Genomic DNA, 16,951 nt, shown 5'->3' with positions numbered 1-16,951 from the left:
CTAATTAAAAAAAAAAAAAAATGAATTACGAATGACGATTTGAACATGATTCCAAATCTCATAACTTACTTTTTCAATTGTGTGTCAGCTTCTAGAATTTTCGGATCGCTCACTGCGAGCAACCTGACAAAAGTCGATACTCTTCCTCTTTTGTTAACAGCCTCGCACGTGTACCGACCGGAATCATCTTCTTGTAGATTATTTATTATTAAATGACATTCCCCTTTGTCGTAACTTTGTCGTAACCTACTCTCATTTTCAAAATCTATTTGTTGACTATCTTTATACCACGTGATTGTGGGTATGACGTCACTTTGTACTTGACAGCATAAAATAATTTCCTGTCCCAGTAAACCTTTCAATTGACCCGGTAATATTTTTATAAATTCCGGTAAATTAACGACTTTGTTATCGATTCCGAGGGGTTTTGACGTGACATAAGATTCTCCCCATCCGTAACGATTTCTAGGAGTTATTCTAAAATTATATTCGGCTCCGGGTTTTAAATTGAATACGTCAAAAGTATTCACGGGTGAAACTCCTATTTCCGACCATCCGGCTCCTCCGCCATTTTCAAAATTTTGCCATATTTCGATTCTATATGCAACGACGGGTCCTGCTCCCCGGTTATTTGGTTTATCCCACGTAAGTGTAAACCAATTTCTACCGCAATCCGTTATGTAGGGTTCTCCAGAAATCGGTCCTGGAGTTTCTATTTAAAAAAAAAAGAAAAAAAATTCAAATTTACTTTTAAATTCTCTAACGAAAAAATAATTTTAAAACGAGATTTTTTTTTTTTTTTTTGTATTAAACGAAAAAGATTTATTCTTGTTGAAAAATAGATTTTGGCAAAATGGCGGATGTTAATTAATTTAACAAAAAAAAAATTTTTTTTTTTACGATTTTTCTGTATTTGAATTCGATCCAGATTTTATTTTTAAACATTAAATAAAACGGTTCCATTATGACTAAGCAAAAAAAAAATAATAATCTTATTTATTTATTTATTTATTTTTCTTCTTCTTCTCCTTCTTCTTATTTAATTACTGCCCTAAAATAATTTCGAGTTAGAATTAATAAATTTTTCTATTTAAATAATTTTAAATTTAATTAATTCTCGTTTAAAATTATTTTAGTTAATAAAATTTATTACAATTAAATTATTTTTTTTTTCGGGGGTATTACGTAACATCACATTTAATTTTTCTTCTTCTTTTCTTTTCCTCTCCCACGTCTCCCATTCACGGTAAATGTTATGTTTTATCAAAAGGTAAACATAGGCGTAACAATTTTTATTTAAAAAAAAAAAAACATTTTTGTGCCAAATTTTATTTGTTTACACGTAAAAAAATTTAGTAGAAGAGAAGAAAAAAAAAAAATAATAATAAATGTTAAAAATAAAATTAAAAAAAAAAATAAAAATAAATTCTTAACGATAAGAATTTGTAATTTTTTTTTTTTTGTTTAAAATATAATTTATTATGTTGGTAACAATGACAAGAAAAAAAAAAAAATTTAGAACATCAAAATAATAACTTTAATAAAATGTTTAACTTAATGTATTTTATTTTATTAATATTCATAAAATCAACAAACAACAAGAAATTTATTTGATAATAATAATAATAATAATTCGAATGAAATTTAAATCGTGGGGGAAAAGAGGCGGGGGCGAGAGCGGGCGAAGGGGGGCGGGGAGTTTAAAAACAATCCGAAAAAAAGTTTTCACGTTGAAATTTTATTAAATTATTTACGAAAAATTTAATTTTCGTCGAACTGATAAAAAATTCTTATCATCAAAAAACAATAAACAATAAAAAAAAAAAAATAAGAAAGGTGTGAATTTTATTACTTCCGGTACCTTGATATCCGGTTAAATATTCCAAAAAATCATAAACTTTAGAATTATTTGAATTATTATATTTATTCAACCACGAAAACCTTAAATTTTGCAATGCTAATAATTTATTATCATTATTATCATTATCCGTATTTTGTTCGTTATTTAAAATCACAGAATTCCCGTTTAAAACTTTCATTTTAAACTAAAAAAAAAAACTAAAAAACTAAAACATCGGGCCCCTACACTCGGATAAAACTAAAAATATATTCGTTCAATTCTATTACGAAATAATTTTCTTGACGTTCGTTCGTTGTAAAAAAAAAAAAAAATTTTTTTTTTGTTTTGTTGTCGTCGTCGCCGTTCGAATAGCAGAAAATTTAAATATTTACGACGACGAATTTTTTTTTTTTTTTTAACGATTTTTTTTTAAATGAAGAAAAAAATTTTTTTTCCCTTTCGTTTTCCGGAATTCGAAAAATTCCGTTTACCGGAAATGGAGGGGAAAAAGAAAATTCAAATTTCGCGATGAAAATAACTGTTTTTTAAACTTAATTTTCGGATTAAAATGTTTTAAAACTTACCTTTTGTACGAATGATGATTGTTTTGTGTTTGGTATCCATTGCACCATCATCACCACCACCACCACCACCGCCACCACCATCGTTGACTCTCCAATTCCATCTTGAACTGCTAAATGGTCCAGGTGTGAGTGATCTTGCCCTTTGTCGTATCTGTCAAACGATTTTGTTTTTTATTCTTAATTGTTTTTCTTATTGAAAATTTTATTTTTTTTTTATTCTCTACTTACTTGTACAGTGACGAAGGCTTTTTCGCTTCCAAACATATTTTTAGCTACTATCCAATATGTACCCGCATCCGCGGGTACTGCTTTTTTAAGTGTGAATTTATAATAGTCGTTACTATGTTCCATCATCGTTCTATCCGTGACGGTTATATTCTTAACACCTTTCAACCATGTAACTTTAGGTCTCGGTTCTCCGGTGACTCTACACGTGAATATGATGTCGTCTTCGACAAAAATCGTTTGCATGCTTTCGGGTTTATTTAATATCTCGGGTGGTTTTCCAGTCGTGTGACCGTGTGGTACGACTTGTATTTTAGCACTGCTATCCACGTGTCCGTATTTGGTGTATGCTCTACACGTGTATATACCAGTTTCTCTTTCCGAAGCTTCCGTAACTAATAACGTATAGACTCCGGAATCTTCGAAGGATCGGATTCTGGTTGAAGTTTGAGAAAGTTCTTCGGAATTTTTCAACCATTTAACTTCTTTCGGGGTACCTTTGAGTTCGACTTGCAAAGCGATGGTGCTACCGATTTGAAATTTCGTATCTTTTAAACCAGAATGAAATTTAGGCACGTCCAAATTTCTCATCGATCTGCTTGCCCCCTCCGTCGCCATTTTATTTTTCACGTATTGATTCCTTTCGGTGAAATTAACAAAATGTGATAGAGAAGTCGATGATACAGGATTTTCAGCTTTGCAAGTGTAATCCCCGCTGTCGTCTGCTTCCGGATGATAAATTGTCAAAGTGCACAAACCATCTTTCGATTCCGTTATTTGAAACCTCGATGTTGCTTTTATGGGAGCTGAATTTTTCAACCAGGTAATTTTAGGAGGGGGTTGAGACCTGACTCGACATTCCAATACAAGTTCATCTTCGGAATATTTATAAAAATCTCTTATAGGTCTTGTAAATATCGGTGGAAAAGGAGCAGGTTCGAATTCTCCGTAAACTTTTACCGCTGCCGTCGTCGATATCTCACCCAAAGGATTTTGAACTATGCACGTATACTGTCCACTGTCACCGAGGGTGGCATTTGAAATTTCCAACGTCGATATGTCATTTTGAACTGTGGTTCTGTATTTGGTAGATGTATGATCGGAAGGTTTCGTAAACAGTGGCGTACCATCTTTAAGCCATTTGATTGTCGAATCCGGTGTGTTGAGAGTAGTACAGGATAATCTTATGGTACTTCCTTGAGTTGCTGTCCGATCGGTTAAACGTGTCAAAAAATTTGGCTTTTTCGTTTTGTGAACCGCACCCTGTAAGTTTATTTTCACATATAAGTTGGGTATTGATGTAAAAAATATGTTACCCTAATAGTTACCTGTTTGGAGTCGTAGTAAGACATGCCCAAGTGTGTCGTATCCGCGTTGGAAAAAGAAGAAGCTGGAGATTTGCGTTCTCTTTTAGAGTAGTAGTTTTTACTGTCGAAGTTATCCTTGATATTAATTCTGCTAAAAGTATCTTCTGCTAAATTGTATCTCTCATGTTTTCTTGTTGAATCTAAATATTCTTCAGAGGTATTCAATTTATAATCGTTTAAGGAAGGACGAGAAGAAACTTCAAAATTTTTGTCAAAACGATTTTCTCGGTCGTAAGACGCCATATTTCTATTCGAATCATTGGCATTATCCATTTCATTTATGTATTTCAGGTTCTGTTTTTCTTTTATGTTTTTATCGTCCCACTCGTCATCGTCAGCATGTTTCGTTGGTTTGGATTCAACATAACTCAATTGTTTTTTGGTTATTAATTCTTCAAGAGGCTTCTCAGATTTTTCTTCATCTTCTTGTTTCTCGGGTTTCGATTCATTTTGTTTTTTGGTTTTCACTACTTCTTCCTCCTCTTCCTTTTTCTTAGGTTTTACTTCTTTTTTATCTTTAATTTCCTCTTCCTCTTTTAATTTCTTAGTCTTTGATTTTTCTTCTTCCTTCTGTTTCTTGGCTTCCAACTCTTCTTCCTCTTTCTGTTTTTTAGCCTTTAGTTCTTCTTCTTCTTTCTCTTTCTGTTTTTTAGCGTTTAGTTCTTCTTCTTCTTTTAATTTCTTAGCCTTTAACTCTTTTTCCTCTTTCTTTTTTTTGGCATTCACTTCCTCTTCTTCTTTTTGTTTTTTAGCTTTTAACTTTTCTTCTTTTTCTTTTGTTTTCCTAGCTTTTGATTCCTCATCTTCTTTTTGTTTCTTAGCTTTCTGCTCTTCTTCTTTTTGCTTCTTGACCTTTAACTCCTCTTCTTCCTTTTGTTTTTTAGCTTTTAATTTTTCTTCTTCATTTTTTAGTTTCTTAGCCTCCAATTCTTCCTCCTCTTTTAACTTTTTGGTTTTTAACTCTTCTTCTTCCATCTGTTTCTTAGCTTTGTGCTCTTCTTCTTCTTTTTGTTTCTTAGCCTTAAGTTCTTCCTCTTCCTTTAGTTTCTGAGCGTTTAATTTATCCTGCTCTTCTTTTAATTTCTTAGCCTTTAGTTCTTCTTCTTCTTCCTTCTGTTTCTTAGCTTTTAGCTCTTCTTCTTCTTTTTTCTTTTTAGCTTTTAGTTCCTCCTCTTCTTTTAACTTTTTCGCTTTCAGCTCTTCTTCTTCTTTTTTCTTTTTAGCTTTCAGTTCCTCCTCCTCTTTTAACTTTTTCGCTTTTAATTCTTCTTCTTCTTTTTGTTTTTTAGCTTTTAGTTCCTCCTCTTCTTTTAACTTTTTCGCTTTTAATTCTTCTTCTTCTTTTTGTTTTTTAGCTTTTAGTTCTTCCTCTTCTTTTAACTTTTTGGCTTTTATCTCTTCTTCTTCCTTCTGTTTCTTTGCTTTCAGTTCTTCTTCTTCCTTCTGTTTCTTTGCTTTCAGTTCTTCTTCTTCCTTTTGTTTTTTAGCTTTTAATTTTTCTTCTTCTTCTTTTTGTTTCTTAGCCTTTAATTCTTCTTCCTCTTTTAACTTTTTGGCTTTTAATTCTTCTTCTTTTTGTTTTTTAGCTTTTAGTTCCTCCTCTTCTTTTAATTTTTTAGCTTTTAGTTCCTCCTCTTCTTTTAACTTTTTAGCTTTTAGTTCCTCCTCCTCTTTTAATTTCTTAGCCTTTAATTCTTCTTCTTCTTTTTGTTTTTTAGCTTTTAGTTCCTCCTCTTCTTTTAACTTTTTGGCTTTCATCTCTTCCTCTTCCTTCTGTTTCTTGGCTTTCAGTTCTTCTTCTTCCTTTTGTTTTTTAGCTTTTAGTTCCTCCTCTTCTTTTAACTTTTTGGCTTTTAGTTCCTCCTCCTCTTTTAATTTCTTAGCCTTTAATTCTTCTTCTTCCTTTTGTTTTTTAGCTTTTAATTTTTCTTCTTCTTCTTTTTGTTTCTTAGCCTTTAATTCTTCTTCCTCTTTTAACTTTTTGGCTTTTAATTCTTCTTCTTTTTGTTTTTTAGCTTTTAGTTCCTCCTCTTCTTTTAATTTTTTAGCTTTTAACTCTTCTTCTTCCTTCTGTTTCTTGTCATTCAGCTCTTCTTCGTCTTTTAGTCTTTTAGCTTTTAATTCCTCCTCCTCTTTTAATTTCTGGGCCTTTATTTTCTCCTCTTCCTCTTTCAATTTCTTAACTTTCATCTCTTCTTCTTCTTCCTGTTTCTTGGCTTTTAATTCTTCTTCTTCCTTCTTTTTCTTGGCTTCTAACTCGTCTTTTTCTTTTTCTTTCTTAGCTTTCAGTTTCTCCTCCTCTTTTAATTTCTGGGCCTTTAATTTCTCCCCTTCCTCTTGTAATTTCTTAGCTTTTAGTTCTTCTTCCTCCTTTTGTTTCTTGGCTTTCAAGTCTTCTTCCTCTTTTAATTTCTGAGCCTTCAATTTCTCTTCTTCTTCGATTTTCTTAGCTTTTAGTTCTTTCTTCTTTTGCTTGGATAACTCTTCTTCTTCTTTTAACTTTTTAGCTTTTAGTTCCTCCTCTTCTTTTAATTTTTTAGCTTTTAACTCTTCTTCTTCCTTCTGTTTCTTGGCACTCAGCTCTTCTTCCTCTTTTTGTTTTTTAGCCTTTAGTTCTTCTTCTTCTTTTAATGTCTTAGCCTTTAACTCTTTTTCCTCATTCTTTTTCTTGGCATTCACTTCCTCTTCTTCTTTTAATTTCTTAACTTTTAGTTCTTCTTCCTCTTTCTGTTTCTCGACCTTTAGTTTCTCTTCTTCTTGTTGTTTTTTGACTTTCAGCTCTTCTTCCTCTTTTTGTTTTTTAGCTTTCAGTTCTTCTTCCTCTTCCTTTAATTTCATAACTTTTAGTTCTTCCTCTTCTTTTAATTTTTTAGCCTTTAACTCGTCTTCTTCTTGCTGTTTTTTAGCCTTTAAGCCCTCTTCTTCTTTTTGACTTTTAACATTTTGTTCTTCTTCCTCTTTCTGCTTCTTGGCTTTTGATTCTTCTTCCTCTTTTAATTTTTTATCTTTTAGTTTCTCCTCCTCTTTTAATTTCTTATCTTCCAATTCTTTTACTGTCTTGGCTTTTAATTGTTCTCCCTCTGTCTTTTTAATAATTTCGATATCACTGTTTTTAATTATATCCGTTAGTATGATTTCAACTTTTTCCAAAGGTTCAATTATTTGTTTTACCAATTTTACTTTTTCTTCTTTTTCCAAATTATTCGTAATATTTTCTTGTACCGTTTCCACTGTTTTTTCAAAACTAATTTTAGCTTCTTTTACATTAGTTAATATATCATTGACTTTATTTTTGTTTTTATCGATTTCCTCCAAATCTGCTTGTTTTAGACTCAATAAACTTTCGTCTATTTTTTTAAACGGTTCTACCACGTTTGCTAAATTTGACAAAACTTTATTTTCAGATTCAGGAATAGCAGAAATTTTATTTTTCAAAGTACTCATAGAATCAATTAAATCATTTCGGACAACCTGATCAAACATTTTTACCTCTTCTATTTGTGCGACATTACTATCAATCAATTCAATCAATTCCAATGGAATTTTTTCATAATTTGGTTTTTTCAATTCCAAATTTGTTAAAACTTCTTCTTTTCCTCCAATGACTTTTATCAAACCCTCATGAAGGTGGATTAAAGGTTGCGTTAAATCACATACAACATCATTAAACGATTTTTCTTTATTTTCTTTCCCAACAGCATTTTCTTTTTCGAATTTGATAATGTTTTGTGCGATTTCTTCCGTCGCTTTTATCAGTTGAGATTCTGGATATTTTTCAGAAATTTCCATCAGATCATTTTTCAATTCTTTCAATGGTTCGATAACTTTCATCATTTCGAAATCATTTTTCGATTTATCACTTAATGCCGATTGTAAATTTGTCAAAGACGTTTCGAGCGGGTTTAAATCATTACTAATTACAACAACCTTTTTATTTTTTTCAATTAAACCATCGATTAAATTAACAAACGAATCATCATCATCATCACCATCAACAATTTTTCCAATTTGAGGTTGAAGAATTTTTTCCAACTCAATTTTGACGTCCTTAAGAGGTTCAACCACGCGTAAAATATTTTTTTCCCCGGATAATTTTTCCGTTTCTTCATAAATTCGAGTAATTTTCTCTTGTAAATTTTCCATCGATTTTACCAAATAAGATTTACATTTTTCTTCCGGTATATTTTCCGTTAAAACAATTTCCGCCATTTTTAAATTCGATTCGAAATCCTTAAACGGTTTTGATATATTTTCAATAATTTTTATTGTTTTCGCATCGATCAATTCGTTTTCTACAACTTCAACAATTTCCGCTTGTAAATATTTCAAAGGTTTTGCTAAAGATTCTTTGACGTCATCGTGAATGATTGAACATTCTTGAATGGATGCGACGTTGTTTTCGATAACTCGAACGATATTATTTTTTATTAGAGATTTTTCTTTTTCCTCTTCGTCACGTATTATTTTCGACAGGAAATTTTCAAGTTCTTCCATCGGCTTCGCTATATCTTTTACTTCCTCCCCTGAACACATCGTTTGTACATTTATGACGTCAATATTTTGTTTTAAATGACGTAACGGTTCAATCAAGGTACAAGTACTTTCACATTTATTCTCTTCGTAAAGTTTCAATTCATTTTCAAAATTTTCCAATGGCATCACCATTTCCGTAAGTATTCCTCCAAAATTTTCATTTAATTTTTCCTGACATTTCGATTCAATCAACGTCGCTTGAATTTTTTTCAAAGGTTCCAACAAACCCATTTTAACAGATTCTTCATCGATAACTTCCGGTTTTTCGATAATACTTATGTTTCTTTCGATGATTTGAATTATTTCCGGTACGATTTCTAACGTCTTCTCCGTTTCTTTTAATTCTTTTGTCGATTCGGAATAAAATTCTAAAACGTTTTCGATACCTTTTGATAATTTATCGAGAGGTTCTTTAACTTCTACCAATGTTTGTTGTTTGTTTTCTTTCGGTTCTACAACAATCGTTTGTTGAATCGCGGCGATTTCATTTCGAGTTTCCAACAATGGATTCACTATGAGTTTTATTGCGGACGGTAAATTTATTGTTTCCTCAATTTGTTCTGCTTCCACGTTTTCAAATCCTTCGAGCGCGTTCTTCAAATTTTTCAAAGACGCGCTCAGATTTTTAAAAGGACCAAAATTTTCATCTTTTTCTTCGTTTGTTTTCTCCAGTTTTTCTTTTAAATCCAATAGCGGTTCGATTATGTTTTCCTTAACGTCTTCTGCTAGTATTTTGACATCTTTTATCGTTTGCACGTTGTCATCTATCGTTTGTACGAGTTCATTTTTAATCGAGTCTTTCGGAATGATTTTCAAATGACCAATTTCTTCAAGTGCAACCTTAAATTCTTGTAACGGTAAATTAAAAACTTCGGTTAAAATAACGTCGTCTGCTTTTTGAAAATCTTTTTCAGTATTTAATGCGGTTGCGACTTGAGTCGTGACGTTTAATTCGCATATTTGACCGATTTTTTCCGATATATCTGGAATTTGTTCGAGGGTTTCCAATTTTTCCAATTCTTTTTCCACGTTTATTATAGATTGTAAAATTTGTCGTACGACACCGTCAAAGTTTTCATCACGTTCTTTTGACACGTCTAATTTAACTTTTATCATTTTGAGAGGTTCGACTAATTTTTTAACCTCTTCAACCTGAAATATTTCTTTCGATTCAATACAAGCAACGCTTTTATCGATAACGTTTATCAATTCCGGGACTACTTTTTCGGATTCTGGCACTTTTTGACTTTCTAAATCACGTGCCTCTTCAAAAGATATTATTTCTTCTGCTTTTGTAATTTTAAAAGGTTCCATTTGTTTATCGCACGGTGTTTTTAAATCTAAAGATTCATTTTTTAAATTATTAATTTCATTTTTAACTTCTTCGGCTGATTTTTGTACTTGTTCAATCAATTTTTCAGAAGGTTGTTCTAAAATTTTCTCAGCTTGTTTTATCGAAACGTTTAATTTTTCCATTGGTTCGATTAGATTTTCTAACTCTTCGCGAGGGACCACGTTCGCTTCGATTTTAGTTTTCAGATCTTCGATGGATTTAATTAAATCTAAAGTTTCTTCTACGCGTGAAATTTCTTCTGATTTTGGAAAAGCTAAACATTCGGTTACACTTTTTATAACCGACAGCAAAACATCATCTGACGATTCTAATTGTTGGGCATCCGTCACCTGATTCAAATGAGATTGTTGTTTAACTTTGTCTTCTGCTTTTTCTTTCAGGTCATCACAAACTTCTTCCTGAGCTTTTTGAACTTTTAATTTTTCTTCTTTAACGCTTTTGTCTTCCTTTATTTCCGTCTGACGATTATCGTCGGCAACTTTTTCCGATTTCACGTCTGTACTTTTGTCTTTTTTGTCATTGTCATCGGTCCTCGTTACATCTTTTTCAATCACAATCGGTTTATTTAGACTTTCCGTCATTTCGTTTAAAAAGTCTGATAGATTTTTCAGCAGTTCTACGTCACTTTTAACCACTTCGTCGGTTTTATTAATTTTTTCATTAATTTTTTGTTTCACAGCCTCTATACCCAACCTTACATCTTCAATAGGTTTCAAAATGGCAGCCTCGTTTACACCTTCTTCAATTTTAACATTCGCAACGCATTGCTGGAGATCAAATAACGGTTTGCTTATTTTATCGTCAGCAAATTTTAATATTTCATCTGATAAATAAGCAGTTTGTAAAATTTCAGCTTTTTCTTTTAGTTTTTTTAACGGATTTTCCAAATTTGCGACGAATCCTTTTGAACTGGAATCATCGTCAATTGTTGTTACCGAAACATTTAAAGATGGCGGTGATGTCGGGACGGAATTTACATTTTCAATAATTTCACAAACGGTTATTTCTAACGGTTCCAATGATTTTATCATCGTCGATAAAACTTCTGCTTTTTGTTTATCACGAGGGAGATCTTCGTCTGTCGTTTCTTTTATAGCTTCCTCGCGTAATGTGAAAATTTCTTCTTGTGCTTTTTTTATGGAAGATTGTAATCCTTGCAGCGTCGCCATTTTTAAATTTTCTTCATCTGCTTTCGTAGTTTCTAACGTCTGAAGAGGTTTTACCAAAGTTTCAACAATTTCGTATAATTTCGGTTCAACATCTTTTATTTCATTTAATTTTTCTTTAAAATTTTCCAAAGGTTTTATCAATTCTATTTTAACATTTTCCGGTAAAATATGACTGTTGCCAACGAGTTTAATATTTTCTTCCACGACCTCAATCATTTTCTCTGAAGATTTTAATTTTGATTCATCATCATAATCCGTTAATCCTTCCTCCATGGGCATTATTATTAAATTCGTTAATCCGATTTTTAATTTTTCTATCGGTTCGATAATTTTATTCATTTCATCACAATTTTCAATAATTATTTCATTTTCAATGCTTTCTAATTTATCGTTGATTTCTTTTACGGCGACCTTTAAATCTTTAACCTCTTCTCGAACATTCGCTGAACCTTCAGAGTCTTTAACGCTTTCTATATTTTTTACATTTTCAACTACGTGATGAAGCATTTCTTCCAACGCGACTTGTAAATTTCTATTGACACTCTCACTAGTGACACTTTCTAATTTATTTTCTATTTCTTTCAACGATTCTATCAAAGATTCTTTGACTTCAGGTTCCAACGAATCGTTGCCGGAAATCGCGACTATGTTTTCTTCTGCTAAATTCATAACCTTTATTCCATTTTCTTTTTTTAACCCCTTTAAATCTTCCAACGGATTTAAATTTTCTAAAAAAACTTTATCCGTTTTTATCCATTCGATTATTTTCGATAATCCGATTCGAATTGCACTTACGGGTTCGATAAATTCTCGTAATATTTTTTTCTCATCCATATTTTTTATTATTTCTTCTTGTAAATTTTCTAATTCGTTATTGATTTTCTCGACGGCCATTTTTATTTCTTCGAAATTCTTCCCTTCTCCTTTTTTTGTTTTTTCGAATACGTCGTCTAACATTTGCTCCAAAACAATTTGTAAATTTTTCGAAATCGTATTTACGCATTCGTTTGCGCATTCCGCATTTTCCATTTTTCTTTCTAAAAATTTCAACGGCTCTATCAATTCTTCTTTCATTTCCGATTTAAATATTTCACTCTCTAAAATCGTATTTATATTTTTTTCCGTTAAATTATTTATCATTATTATTATTGATTCTTGTTGAAGAGGAGGAGGAGGAAGAGATTTTTTCAATTTTATTTTTTTACAATTTTCTTGTAGTAAACAAACATTTTCCAGCAATATTTTTTCTTTCGACGATTTTTGGTTTTTCTCTTCATTTCCGGTTGTTTTTTCATCATCTTTTAAAATTTGAATTTTTATTATCGGTTCCAGTATTTGTACTCCTTCTAACGTATTGGACTTAACATCCGTTAAATTTTTTTCTACTTCTTTTAGGGGATTTATCAAATTGTTAACGATTTCTACGACGACATTTTCGACATTTTCAACATTTAAAATATTTTCCCGAATCATTTGCAGCGGGGAAATCAAATCAATTTTATCTTCTTCCGTAAAAGTTTCGATTTCGGATATCAATTCGATATTTTTCAATATCAAATCCCTTAAATTTTCTAATTTTCCCATCGTTTCCGGTTTGGAAACCATCGATTCGTTAGAATAATTTAAAATGTGACTTAATGCCAATTGAAGATTTTCAAGAGGATTTAAAAGTTTTTCCACTACGCATGGTTTTTCAATTTGATTTACTTGTCCTTTTATTTCTTCTTGTATTTGAAATAATTTTTTCCCCGCATCCACAAGTGGATTCAACATTTCCGAAAAAATTGATGATGAATTATTTATCGTTTGTAAACCTTCGCTTAAATTTTTCAAAGGTTGAACGAGATTTTCCAAAATGATAATTGCTGATTCTTCAACATCCGAACTCAACACGATCGTGTTCATAACAGCCTGAAGGGATTTTAAGGAATCTTTAACCGTTTTCGTTTCCACGTTTGAAATTAAATCCACTTTATCGAGATTAATTTTTATGAGATTAATTATTTCTTTGAGAGTATCAGCTTGAGGAGGTTCTTGTACTTTTCTATCAGGTGCCATATGTCGAGTTTTATCATTTTCCTCTTTATCATCCGATGATATAATTTCATCGTTTGATCGAACAAGTTTCATCGGTTCCAATACCGAATACTCGTCTTTTATACCACCGGAAGAAGATTCTTCTTCTTTTGGTAAATCGAGTTCGACGTTATCAATCGTCTTTTCTTCATTTTGAGGAGGTGCGGAGGTAACGACTACTTTACTCTCCTCCGAAGATTTTACCAAATCTTTTATTTGTTTAGAAAAGTTATCAAAAGCAGATGTGACGAAATTTAAAGTTTCAATTTTTAAATTTTCATTTTTATTAACGAGAGTTATGGCCAATTCTTCGGCGCATTCGAGTATTTTTTCAACTTTCGCGTCGTCTTCTTTGACGTCATTTTTAACATTGTGCGACACGTTCATGATTTCTTCTTCGAAATTTAAAATGACTTTTTTAATTACATCATCCAATATTTGATCGGAATCCGTTTCCGTCGTCGCGATTTTAAACGTTTTTATATTTTCCGACAAATTATTTAACTTTTCCGATATTATATTTAAAACTTTTGTTTCGCCGGAATCCGTCGTTGAATCTCTCACTAAAATTTTCATCTCGTTTTTCACCGCGTCAACGGTCGATTTGAATTTTTTCATTTCTCCGATGGTTTCCAACGATTCTTGTCTGACGACATTTTCAACTTCCGATATTGAAGATTTTAAATTTTTCAAATTCGAATGAATATTTTCATTAATGACTTCTTTGGCTTTGTTCGATATACCCTCGTACTCGATCATTTGTGACTGTATAGCGTTTGCACCGTTGTTAAGTTCGTTTATAAGTTGTAGGAGGATGTTTGTTTCCTGTATGGAAACGTTAGAAGGACTCTCGTTTTGCACTCCCAACCATTTTTCTTGAAATGTTTCAAAAGACACGGATAATATTTCTAATAATTTTTGTACCTCTTGTTCCATCAACGGTTTTTCTTCATCCGTTAAACGTTCTCTTTCTAATATATGTTGCATGAGTATTCCGAAACCTTCTTCGAGATCTTGCAGGGGTTTTTCCAGGGGTCTCAAAACTGTCAAACTCATTTTCGGTTCTTCCGTTTGTGACACTTCAATTTTACTTTGTTCTTCGGATGTTTGCCTGATGACTTCCAACGATCTTCCCAAGCTCGAACCGCTTTTCGATGTGTGCAACGGCGGTTTTTTAATTGATTTTTTAACGGTTAAATTAGCGTTTAATTTTTGTAGGGGCGTCACGAGAGAATTCCAAACTTCGGCTGATGATTCGCCACCGAATTCAACGAAACGAAATATCAACGATATTTCTTTACGTATTTCGTTGATTATTTGTTTCAAATTTTCATTATTTATTTCGCCTTTTTTTCGAGAAGGCAGTGCATCCAACTTACATTCTACGTTCATTAAACATCTATCCAAAGTTCGTAAATGTTCGGTTATTATTTCCGAATACATTTCTTCATCATCTGTAAATTGTTGAAATTGATCGATGGTCGTTTGTAAACCTTTCAAAGGCACCAATATCGGTTCGAAAATTTCCCTTTTTAAAATTGTCGTTTGCGCTACCGTTTCCGTTTCCGTCTCCGTTAAATTATTTAATATTTGAGATATGCATTCGGAAAGGTGTATGAGTACCGGAAGTGAATCTCTATTCACCGGTGATTTGGATTTTGACGGTGAGAAAAACATTTCCTGTACCATTTTAGCTAATTCTTTATGAATTTTCACAACTTGTTCCGATAATATTTGAAAATTTTTTTTATCCAGGACATTCGTCGATGATTTTATCGTTTCGTTGATTCGATTTATGGAAGGAGAAAGAATTTTTATGATTTTTTTCGATATCGATTGTTCTCCAGCATTTTGATCCGCGTGTTGTTCTATAATACTATACGTAGAATTTAAATTTTGTATGGGTTCGGCTAAACCGCCTGTCGAAATTCCACCGCCATCTTTATCCGCATTGACTTCCAACAATTCGACGGTGCTTTTTAACGCTTGTACCGGTTGCACGAGAATTCTCAATAACTCGATCGATAATTTCGATTTATCGCCTTTTTGTAATTTTTGCGATAATTCTAATTTTAATGAATCCGTTGAATTTATTATAGATTCTAACGGTTTTGATATTTTTAAAAATTCATCCGTCATTGATTGACGACCTTCGACCTCTTTTATTTCCGCCGTTTGATTTTTTAAATGATTAAGAACGAGACGAAATATTTCCAATATGTCTCCCACATCCGTATCCGTTTTTTTCTCGTCGAGTAATTTTAAACCGGTTTTAAGGTCTTGAAGTGGACGATCAATCAATTGTAAAATTTGTACGTTCGATTGAGTTTCTGTATCCGTTTTTAAATTTTCCCCGATAGTTTCAAAACATTTTTTAAACGTTTCCATAGAGTTTGTAAATTTTTCAAAGGAAACGGATGTGACGTTTGTCAAACATTTCGTTTGAATTTGATTTTCTAATTTTTTTAAATCTTCATCGATTTCTCTCAATGATTTTGTTATGTTTTTATATAAAATCAACGGTAATTTTGTTTTGACGTCACTTTTACACGTTTCCAAATTATTATTTTCCGATTGTTTTTCATTGTTTTCCTCAAAAGATTTTTCATTTTGTTTTTTATTACTTTTACGCCTTTGAGATGATGATGTTTCCGTCGACAATGATCTCGAACGTGATTTTTTTTCATTTCTTTTAAAACTTTCCATTTCGGTTTCAATATTCGAATCTGATTCTTTTGTCGATTCTAAACTGTCCGATGATTGTTTTTGTATTTGTTCACGGGTTGACGCTTCCACTCTCTTATCAGACACGTGGTCTATCGTATTGATTACGTTATCACTTGCGTTATTACTTTCCGTTCCTCTACCGGATGTTTCTTCTAATTTACTATCGGGGGGTGAAATAGTTTTCGATAATTTTTTTTTTCTTGCCGGAGGTTTAGGTATCGACTCATCATCTTTTTCCATCGATTTCGATTTTGATCTTTTTTTTTTCATTTGTTTTTCTTCGGAGGAAGATAATTTTCGTTCTTGACTCGATGTGAATTCTTCTATTGACACATCTTCCCGTTCGTTGTCAGTCATTTTCTTTTCATCATTAACTTCCGTTACGTTTTTCCTTTTTTTTTTATTTTTTCGTATTTCATCCGGTAATTCCGGAGTATTCGATTTCGATGTTTTCTTTTGAGTTACGATTGCGGCGGAATCATTATTCGAACATTTTCTTTCTTGTCGTAAATGTTTTTCTTTCGATGTTGAACGAGATCTTGATTTTTTTCTTTTACCACTCGTGTTTTCATCTTTTAATTTTCTTTTATTATCTTTACCCATTTGATTGGATTCTTTTGCGCTTGAAAATGATACGTCCGTCATCGTCGCATCGTTATTTTTATTGTCTGAAAAACTTTTAAAAGAATCTTTTTCCGAATTTTCCGAACTTTTATTCGACGTTTTATGCTGGTGCTCTTGTAAATTCTTAAAACTTTTTTCCGTTAAATTATATTCGATATTTTCGTAAGCCGGTCCTTCTGCGACCAATTGAGTTTTTACATGTTGTAATTCTTCAACCATAGAAACATCTTCTAAATCCGCTTCCGTTCTTAAATCATCTTCAGCGGATGAAAAATATTCGGGTGTTATGTCTATAACCACTGCTTCCATCAACAGAGGACCGGATTTTGAAGATTCTTTGGTAAAACGAAGAGGAGGAAGTTCTACTACGTTTTGTTCTGAAAAAAAAATTGAAATTCGTCATCAGGTACCCTACCGAACCTATTTACCGATTCGACGTTAATGTTTTTTTT

General features: G+C 31.9%; 1 protein-coding gene across 1 annotated transcript in view; it reads right to left on the bottom strand.

Annotated features, from left to right (window-relative positions):
- The window catches only part of Phum_PHUM541150 (myosin light chain kinase, putative), a gene marked incomplete at both ends in the record, with an annotated part of 33,775 nt that overhangs the window by 14,079 nt on the left and 2,745 nt on the right, over positions 1-16,951 (bottom strand). The window contains 7 exons of the mRNA XM_002431655.1: positions 70-712; positions 1,853-2,045; positions 2,332-2,378; positions 2,425-2,575; positions 2,653-3,912; positions 3,978-4,448; positions 7,071-16,876. Coding sequence (XP_002431700.1) covers positions 70-712; positions 1,853-2,045; positions 2,332-2,378; positions 2,425-2,575; positions 2,653-3,912; positions 3,978-4,448; positions 7,071-16,876 — 12,571 coding nt within the window. The remainder of the gene's footprint in view (positions 1-69; positions 713-1,852; positions 2,046-2,331; positions 2,379-2,424; positions 2,576-2,652; positions 3,913-3,977; positions 4,449-7,070; positions 16,877-16,951) is intronic.

This window comes from Pediculus humanus, genomic scaffold, assembly GCF_000006295.1.
Source record: "Pediculus humanus corporis 1103172108290 genomic scaffold, whole genome shotgun sequence".
Classification (NCBI taxonomy): domain Eukaryota; kingdom Metazoa; phylum Arthropoda; class Insecta; order Psocodea; family Pediculidae; genus Pediculus; species Pediculus humanus.
Note: the sequence above shows the minus strand (reverse complement) of the source record. Positions and strands in the feature narration are given on the sequence as shown.